The sequence below is a fragment of the Scleropages formosus genome, chromosome 2 (assembly GCF_900964775.1).
Source record: "Scleropages formosus chromosome 2, fSclFor1.1, whole genome shotgun sequence".
Classification (NCBI taxonomy): Eukaryota; Metazoa; Chordata; class Actinopteri; order Osteoglossiformes; family Osteoglossidae; genus Scleropages; species Scleropages formosus.
Genome location: NC_041807.1, coordinates 32331809 through 32341599, shown reverse-complemented (window position 1 = coordinate 32341599; position 9791 = coordinate 32331809). Strand labels below are relative to the sequence as shown.

General features: G+C 51.0%; 1 protein-coding gene across 2 annotated transcripts; it reads left to right on the top strand.

Moving 5' to 3' along the window:
• The first annotated feature begins 1403 nt into the window (after positions 1-1403).
• Positions 1404-3156, top strand: plagl2 (pleiomorphic adenoma gene-like 2). Of its 2 annotated transcripts, XM_029249684.1 has the most exons (3): positions 1404-1493; positions 1737-2445; positions 2575-3156. In XM_029249684.1, exons 2-3 carry the CDS (start codon positions 1741-1743, stop codon positions 3154-3156), a joined length of 1287 nt encoding a protein of 428 aa, XP_029105517.1. In that variant the 5' UTR covers positions 1404-1493; positions 1737-1740. The 2 variants fall into 2 exon arrangements, with proteins under 2 accessions (XP_029105517.1, XP_029105516.1); XM_029249683.1 differs by having other exon boundaries at positions 1737-3156.
• The last annotated feature ends 6635 nt before the right edge of the window (positions 3157-9791 follow it).

Here is a 9791-nt window from a genome sequence, read left to right as displayed (position 1 = left end):
GGAACCGCATTTGTCGTTTGCAGTAGCAGTTGCCACCTGGAGGGGGGTGGTGCCGTGGCGCGGCGGGTTTGGCCGGGTCCTGCTCTGCGGTGGGCCTGGGGTTCGAGTCCCGCTCGGGGTGCCTTGCGACAGACCGGCGTCCTCTCCTGGGCGCGTCCCCCGCCCCTCCAGCTTCGCGCCCCGTGTTGCCGGGTTAGGCTCCGGCTCACTGCGACCCTGCTTGGGACAAGCGGTTTCAGACATTGTGCGCGTGCGCGTGAGCTGCCACCTGCATTTACCCAGCGAGCCAGCAGGTGGCAGTAAAACGCACCGCGGGGCCACCACCCTTCAGCTGCCTCTGCTGTTTACAGCTCTTATCTGGTGCTTGTGAGTGTTTACATGGATACGTTGGGCGATAATAGCGAGAGTTAAAAGCATCGAGGTGATGAGTTGTGACAGAGCGGTTTACCGCGAGGGGGCAGGGCTTTGTGCGCGAGGCCTAGGTGTATCAAGGAGCGTCCATACCTATATCGGCACCTTTCCTCTGGGAGAATGAATCTCTGCCAGTTGCTCCCGCTGCTGTCGTGCTGTTTGAACCCCTCCAGCAGAGCACAAGAGCTCCAGTGTTCGTTGAGTGATTTGTGTCACTTTCTCCGCGCTTAGGGCAGTGAAGATGCACAGCAACACCACCGACTCGTCCCCAACTACTGCAGTTGGGACTGGGTGAGAGAAGGGGACTTCGAATCCAGCCTTTGCAAGAGATAAGTTCTTCGCGCAGGTAAAGGTCACTTTTCTGGTCCATGTGCTTTGGGTGTATTTTGATTACTGCTAAATGTGTTTGTGTGCAGCAGGGTGGACTAGCGCCTCGTCAATTCGGTGTGTAATACATGGTACAAAGGTTCGCATTTCAGTAATGGCCCAGTGTAGACGCAGACATTTTATCAATAAAACGAAGCAGGGAAGCAAAACGTACGTGTCTGTGAGCTGCGCTGGTTATCCCGCACGAAGCCGTGCGCTCACGGGCGATTTAATGGCTCGTTGCAGCTCGGATTTGACCGAGCAGCCCAGCCGAAGGCCGCCCGGGCGCCCCGGGGCCACGCCGAGCGCCCCAGCCGCGGTCCGCGCACCACGCAGAGCCTGGAGGGCAGGGCAGCCCTCGCCGTCCCCCGATGGCAGCGGCTCACTAGGGCTGCCATGGCAGCAGTTGCCGCCAATGCCCCACGCCAGATCTGTGCACTGACCCCGGAGAGCGAGGAGCGAGGAGCCGCCGCTGCCGCAGAGCCGTTCCGAGGCACGCCGCCGCGCCGCAGCGAGCGAGAGAGCGACAGAGAGGGGGAGCGAGAGAGGGGCGAGGAGCAGCGCCCCGGCAAGAGCGAGTGCGCGGCGTGCGGCGCCCTCTTCGGGCCACACGACAAGCTCCGTCTGCACGCTTACTGCCACGCGGGGGAGAAGCCCTTCCGCTGCTTCCAGCCCAGCTGTGGCAAGGCCTTCATCTCCAAGTACAAGCTCTTCAGGTATAGACCCTGGATGTGAGTAAATGCGGTCAAACCCCCCCCACCGACTAGCTGGGGAAACGCTGACCCTAATGTCCGAGACCAGCGCTTGGGGAAACACGGCAGATGAGCAGTAGAATTTCACGTTCGCGCAGCTGCGTGTCGGCGGTCATTGTCCCCCCCCCCCCCCCCGTCGCGCTTGTGCCGTTTGCCCGCGGTTTCCTCGCTGGGGAGGAGTGTGACCCTGCGTTTGTTTCCCTGCAGGCATATGGCCACACACTCTCCGCAGAAGACCCACCAGTGCTCGTTCTGTGAGAAGATGTTCCACCGGAAGGACCACCTGAAGAACCACCTGCAGACCCACGACCCGAACAAGGAGGCCTTCAAGTGCGAGGAGTGCGGCAAGAGCTACAACACGAAGCTGGGCTACAAGCGCCACGTGGCGATGCACGCGGCCACCAGCGGCGACCTCACCTGCAAGGTGTGCCTGCAGAGCTACGAGAGCACGCCCGTGCTGCTGGAGCACCTGAAGAGCCACTCGGGGAAGTCGTCGGGCGGGGCTAAGGAGAAGAAGCACCCGTGCGACCACTGCGACCGGCGTTTCTACACGCGCAAGGACGTGCGCCGCCATATGGTGGTGCACACGGGCCGCAAAGACTTCCTGTGCCAGTACTGCGCCCAGCGATTCGGCCGCAAGGACCACCTGACGCGGCACGTGAAGAAGAGCCACTCGCAGGAGCTGCTCAAGATCAAGACGGAGCCGCCGGACCTGCTGGGCCTGCTGGGCTCCAGCTCGCCGCCCTGCGCCGTCAAGGAGGAGCTCAGCCCCATGATGTGCATGGGACCCTCCAAGGACTCCATGCTGGCCAAGCCCTTCCCCGGCGCCTTCCCCATGGGCATGTACAACCCCCACCTGCAGGCCATGTCCAACGCGGGGGCGCCGCACCACTCGCTGGTGCCCGGGCCCCTGTCGGCAGCCATGGGGATGGGCTGCCACATGGAGACGCCCTCGTCCCTTCATCACCACCACCACCACCACCACCACCACCATCACCACCACCCTGCCCCCTCGTCGCACCCGCAGCAGCAGCAGCAGCAGCAGCAGCCGCCGCCGCAACCGCAGCAGCACCACCCCCAGCCGCCCCCGCCCAAGTACCAGCTCGGATCTACCTCATACCTGCTGGAGAAGCCCCTGAAGGTGGAGATGGAGAGCTTCCTGATGGATCTGCAGAGCGGGCTGCCCATGCCCCCGCAGGCCGAGCCCCACGGAGGCTCCCCGCCCAAGGAGGGGCTGGATCCCCCGCCGGCGCTGCCGGACGAGCTGTGCGGGGACCACCTCTTGTCCAAAAGCCCGGCCGTCATCGCGGAGTCTCTGTGCGCTGCTAACATGGACTTCTCCCACCTGCTGGGCTTCCTGCCGCTCAACCTACCCCCCTACACCCCCCCGATGAGCGCGAGCGGCCTGGTCATGGGCTACTCCTCCTCCTGCTCCTCGTCGTCCACCTCCTCCTCGCACGCGGCCGAGCCGCACGCGGCGCCACATACCTCTTTGCAACCACAACCTCAGGAGTCGCAGGGCTCCGGCGGGGGCCTCGGCCTGGGGCCCCTGCACTCGCTCCCTCCAGTGTTCAGCACGAGCCTCAGCGCCACCACTCTGCCTCGCTTCCACCAGGCCTTCCAGTGAAGGCCACGCCTCCCTGGGGTCAGGGGTCGAAACACTTGAACACGTAGAAGCCTTAACTAAAGCGCACAAATGCTTACGTTTGAGCCTGGAGAAAGCTACGCTGCGTTTCCGGAAAGATCTAAGAAGGCAGGCAGGCAGGCAGGCAGGCAGGCAGACAGGCAGAAGGAGCATTTATTTAGGCTTTCTCTCGACACTTCAGCTGTCAGTTTATCAGTGTCCGTAGCGCCGCTCGAGGCAGTTCGGCGCCCCTCACCTTAACCGCTCCAAGAGATAATCGGATGAGCTGAAAGGCATGGTACTTCGGTCTCCTTTAAGAAGCAATTTTGAGATGGGCTCAAAAGAATCGTCCGGAAAAGGTAGTTTTCAAGTATCCGGATAATCCCTTTTGATCATTGTGAATAACGGGGCAGTTTCGCCTTTCCGAATGCGAGAACCCCGTCGGTTGCCTCGTTTCGCCCCTTCCCCGCCCGCCAGCCAGGCCTAATTCGAGTCGTCGCTTCCCGACGCGGAGCCTTTGCGGCCGAGAGCACGGAATCGTCGAAGGAACCGAGCGGCCGAGCGGAGGGTCGCTTTCCCGCCCGCAAGAGTCACTCCTGAAAGGATCTGTTGCGCAAGTCTTAACTTGGCGAGAATCTGAGCAACATTTGCTCTTGTGTCCCGGAAGAAAAGATGCCTTTTTTAAAAATGAAGCCAAATTGTAGAAATTGTATAAAATGCGATTAGAAATGAAGCGGCCAGTAGCGGGATTGCAAAAATCGGCTCGCGTGGGGTATCCTCGGCCGCGAAGAAGGGCTCCGAGGAGACGCCGCGTCGCCGGCGAGAAGCGTCTGAGTCCTCCTGCTCTTAGCTCTGTTCGACGGCTGTGTGACAGCGCACTGACGGCGAGTCGCGCTCGTACCGTAACGCGGCGGCCCGGAGCGGGAGAACGCGAGCGAGCGGAGCCCGGGACTCCGCGCTCGTAGCTGCTGCGAACGGGGACGGTCGGGACGCCGGGTAGCGAGGCTCATCCCTCTCGGAGAAAAGAAGCACTTTTACAGAAGGAGGCACTTGGACTGATGGAGTTGGACAGGAATCTCAGAACTTCTGCGAGCGCGGCGCCGCGCCGACGACCTGCAGCCCGAAACGTCTGGCTTGACACAACCAACCGACCAAAAAAAGAAATATCACCAAAAAAAAAACAGCTCGCGGAAAAGGAATCTCTTGGAAACGGCGGAGAGCGCTGGCCTCAGATGAAGTCCCCAAAACGGTGATTGCCTATTAATCACAGTCTTCCTTCCAGCACTAATTTTATTTGATTTTTTTTTTTTTTTTTTTTTAATTTTTTGTGTTTATTTTAAAAACTAATTTTTGGGTTTCCATGTTAACAGATCCCCACTTCCTGTGCCTACCCGCTTTGCGTTCGTGAGGAGAAAAAAGAAATGGATATGTTTTAGCCATTATTTAGACATTCACGGTAATAATAACCCTGACATATGTGAATAGTAAACAAGAATAACAATAAGACGTATAAGAATATTTTTGCAGTGTACGAAATTCAGCATCAAAAATATATATTATAATTGCTTTTATTTCAGTAAAGTGTAAATTAGGGAGATGTATTACAACACGTTGCTGATGGTTTTTTAAATGTCTGACAGGTTTACATTTGTATCTTGCATTTTATTTGATCAAAATGGATGAAGTATTAGCTTTTTCTTAGTTGTCGTTTTGTTCTTTAGACTTTCACATATGTATGAGCTAAAATAGAGCAGAATTTTGGATTGTGGACTGACATAAGTGTAATTATATAGTGAAGTGATAAAGTAGGATGGACTTAGCTAAACAATTTTTTAAAGAAACAAATGGTGACTCGCAACGATGACCCGTGATGCATTTCGGCCGATTCCCTATGATAAGAGGAACATCGGCCCGCTTGTGTAGGATCCTCCAGTTTTTCAAAAAATTTTTCAACGTTTTTTTTTTTTTTTTTTTTTTTTTTATTTGCAATATTTACTCTTTCCAGACCAATTACGATGTGGAAAAAGGTGGAAACCCACCTTGTGCCAGGAAAAAAAGGAAACCGGAGTCTACGTATGCAGACTCGTGTTGCGCCGACATATAAAACAGAAGAGGTATCAAAGTCCCTTCCCCGTGTTCAGCGTGGGCCGCGTCCGTACGTTAGCGCGACGGTCGGGGCGAAGAGGCGTTAAGGACGCGCAGCTTTAACGAAAATATTTGGAAATCCCGTTGAAAAAGCAAACAATTGCTAACTTTTTTTTTCTTTTTTTTTTTTAAACGATACATATTCCGTTCCCAAACGGACAACCTTCCAGAGTCCTCCGTGGCACTTCTGTGCGGGTCGTACGGAACGGAGCCCTAAATACGTAAAGCGTTTTTGCCGTCGGCAGATTGAAAAAGTCGCCCAAAATCGGTCGTAATCCACATCCTTGGTTTGCTTACAATTTGGGTTGACTAAAGTTTGTTTTAATGTGGTTTCCACTTGAAGCTGTGCCTGCTCTCGCTCTGTGCGCCGGTGCAGAAGGGGGTCGGAGCCCACGTGGCCCGGCGCGAGTCTCTCTCGCTGCATCCGTCACCACGGCGGCATAAGGGCAAGGGGCATCCCGCGCTCCCCGGTGACACGAATCTCACCGTGCCTTCGTCTCTGTCGCGACGGTGCTTCGACCGGAGGGTCGGCGGATGCGGAGACGCCCTCCCCTCTCGTCCCGTTAGGAATAAACCTGCTGCTGCTTTTCGCTACGGTTGCCTTCAGCCGTAGACCACTATGAAACTTCCTCGTACTCATGGAGTCCGCGTCAAAGAGGAGGCGCACGGTATCATCCAATAACTCGTCTCGCCTGTTCTCCGTAAACTTTATGGCTGCTTCTTACATTCAGAAGAGGAAGAGTCTAGATGTAGTGTGTTCTTACAGTATCCACAATGAAGACACAAACCTGGTCTTTGACATTCAAAGCAGATATTGCATAGGAATATTGATGATTATTTTTGTTGTATTATATATTTTTTTCTTTTTGAAACAGGACCTCATAACAACACAACACATCACCTCATGCATTATTTTTTTTTTTTTTTTCCTTGCCAAAAACTTGGGGAGAAGAAACTAGAATTTGCACGATTGCTTATTAAAATTGTTTGACAAATGATTGATTTTTGAATACTGTAAAACAGTGCTCAAGTGTTTGACTGAAGGGCATTAGAGCGGCTTTCCTTAAACACATCAATACTTGGTCTTAAACATTATCGTTGCTTCTGGAATCAGGAGCTGGGAGTTTTTTTTTTTTTTTTTTTTTTGTTTTTTTGTTTTGTCGTAGAAAATAAACCTTGGCAATGTCATTGCTATTTTGCTCTTTGAAATATCGCAAGTGCCATTTTCCTTTGTGTGCATCTGTAGTTTTTACACTTACCAACTCTGGCATTTAAGCAGTTTGAAGGAGGGATCTGGTCACCTCCCTTTATTCCCTGGGCAGAATTTAAATTTAAAAAAAATAAAATGATGGATGGTATGTTGCAGTTGGATATATATATCCTGCATGAGAATATTATGTGAACACAAATATTGATTTGTTTAATGGGAAGCACTAATATGTCCAGTGAACGGGTCCCCATGTTGACGAGATAATGGATTATGACATGACATGTAATTTGAGCTCAAATCTCAACTGAGAAATTTTTTTAGAGAGATATACGTCAAACATACTTTGAACTTAGACACCATTTGTATTTAAAAAAATATTTATACTTAAGGGCTTTTGTCATTTTTACAGTTTCTACTCCCTGGGTTTTTGTGAGTGTTTTTTTTTTTTTTTATTATTATTATTTTCCTCAATCTTAGCACTTTCAAACCTTTAAAAAAGAGTATTTGTTTTTTCTTATTAAGCTTTCTTTGTGTTCTGAATTGTGTACTTGATTTTGTTCATGTAATTGCCATTAGTTTAATGTGTAGATTTTATTAATCTTTGTTTATTGTTGAGAGTAACAGTATTTTGATAGACTTTCACTAATCTTTTTTCACGGCCCTTTCCTGGAAAACCGCGCGGCTTTTCTCCGAGCAAACCTTTCTGGGAAGCGGGGAAAGGCAAAAAGAAATGAAATGAAATCACAGCTCTTGTATGGTATGTTTCTGCCCCGAAACACCTGCTGTTTCCACTCCAGCTTCTTCTTCCCAGAAACACTTGTTTGAAAAGGGTGTGTGTGTGTGTGTGTGTGTGTGTGTGTGTGTGTGCGCGTGTGTGCGCGTGTGTCCACGGCAGCTCCCACAAGCCATTGCTCCAAAAGTGGCGACAAAAATCCCAGAAACGTGTTGCAAAAATCAGCTCGGCTGCTCACAGGGTGAGTCGAACGCAAATGTACTGGAAACATTTAGTCTCGTCGGAAGCACTTTCGTTCGGCCTCGACGTTTGCTGTAGATTCGGAGGAGGTTCTCGTCGAGCTGAGACTCCTGGGTAAAATGTCCTTCGCGGCGAGAGCGGTCCGCGTACATCTGCGGTCACCGAGGAGGAAATGCTGAAGCTGCCAGGGGAAAAAAGCAAACCGTAACCGTGACGAAACGACTACCTGAAGTGTCCTGCGGCCTCCGTGCAGGAGGAACGCGCTCTCGCTCGGACGTGGAGAGACGCGGGAACGACTTTGGTGGAAGCGTCAGACAGCAGGGGAAACTGCACACGTAAGGGTTGGGTCAGGTTACCCCACCCCGCCCTGCCCCACCCTACCCCGCCCTGCCCCTCACACTGACGGGTGGTACGTACGTACTTGGTGTTTCGGTGCGCTCGGGCCCCCGCGCTCCTCGTCCCGGTACTCCTCAGGCAGCGTAAACCCGGGACCGAGTTCGCCGAGCGGAGCCGTTCGTTCGAGTCGTCGAGTTCCGGCAGTTCGTCGGGCGAAACGTTGTGCCAGCGGGCTCCTCGCCCCGCTCCGCTCCGCTTCCACATCCTGTTGTAACTCGAGCAGGCTGCACTTATCCTCCCACGTTAATATGTACTCGTAGGCGCAGGACACAAACTTAAGGGAAAAAAAAAAATATATATATATATATATATATATATCTCTAACGAACAAGGAAGAAAATACATTTTTTCGTTGCTTTATTGAGAAACTGGGTACTGTCTAGCTGAGAGGAAATCCACCTGTAGTTTTATATATTTTTTAGCTTAATGTAAGTCTTGCATTCCAAGCTTTATATGTATCTTTAGTAATATAGTGTTTTATTTTTAGCGTTCTTCTTACTGCCACCTCTAAAAGGTGAAACAAATGGAATATTTACATTCATCCTACACTATTTTATATGGCAAGGAGTTTGACTACAGGGAGAATTGTACAAAAATGCTTTGGTGACAAAATGTCTGCTTTTTGTTACACATTTCACATGCAATCAATTGCTGCAATGTAAAATGACAGATTTGTATATTGGTTGATCCAAAGAAAATACATTACAACAAACCTATTTACTTATTGTACAGTGCATTGTACTTTTGACTTGTAATATGTTGTTAATGATTAAAGGACAACCCTACGGTTTCATTTTAACTCATACTTGACTCATTACTGGCTTTTTAGCGTTTCTGCCGGAATTCAAAAAGGCGATTTGTATTCTGAACTTGTGCCCCGCCTTCGTTCCGCTCGTACCACAAGTGTCAGCATCGTTCACCTGCTTAAAAATAATGCTCCGCCGTGGAATACTGTAAATACATGTAGATGAGCTGTTCTGTACAGAGGACACACAGGTCTGCTGCAACTCAGCTGTGGTTTATCGGCACTTTATTGATTTATACATGATGATACAACTGGACATTACTAAAACGGGGAAGATTTCTAAAAAAAAAAAAAAAAAAAACCATGCCTTATGTAAACAGGGATGTTGGGTACAGAGAGCAGCTAAGAACAACTAAATGCGAAAACACAAAGTGGTATTTACATCACTGCACACGTCTAATACACTCGCGTTCACATAAATGCATGCCCGGCTGCAGAAGTACATCTGTGAAAATATTTTTTTTTCAAAAAAATCTATGTATCTGGGTGCAGATGTCTGGATTTCTATAGCTGGGCACCATTGGCTCCCCGCAGCTCCTTCATTTTCCTAACAAACCCCAGAGTCATACCACATCGGTTACTGCGCCCCTGTAACACTCCTTTCTTCCTTCCTTACCTCCTTCAGCCGCTCAACAGCAATGCTGCCCAGACGTTTATGAGATGCACGTTGATGCCAAACGTTCAAGTATCGGGCTCATGTTAGAACTGGTCCTTTGGAACGTGACCTGAAAGCGGTGCCAAAAGGTCAAGGCACCATCACGCCAAGGCCTTGTGGGCCAAGTACAGCTCTTCTTGCAAGACTAAGATCTCTCCAAGGGAGTCAAGCGAGTTCAGTCAAGACAGGAAGCAGAGGAAGACCATGTGTGCTGAGCGGTGGAGGAACAGCCCACACACACACACATTCCCAAAGGCTGAGAGGTGTTCTGTGCTTTTCCCTCTGGATGCAGGCACTGAATGTGCGCAGCGCTAATTGCGGTTGAACCACTGCCCCGTGCCACAGGAAGCAGTTCACTGTACAAGTCAAGCTGGACTTAGGATTTTCTATTCTTGTTCAAAAATAAAGGAAATTAGTGAGGTCATGGAGAAAAGTCTTACAGCAAATGGCAGAT

What these genes read in the sequence shown, in the direction of transcription:
- plagl2 (XM_029249683.1), top strand. Translation starts at nt 1,741, where the DNA reads ATGGCCACACACTCTCCGCAGAAGACCCACCAGTGCTCGTTCTGTGAG.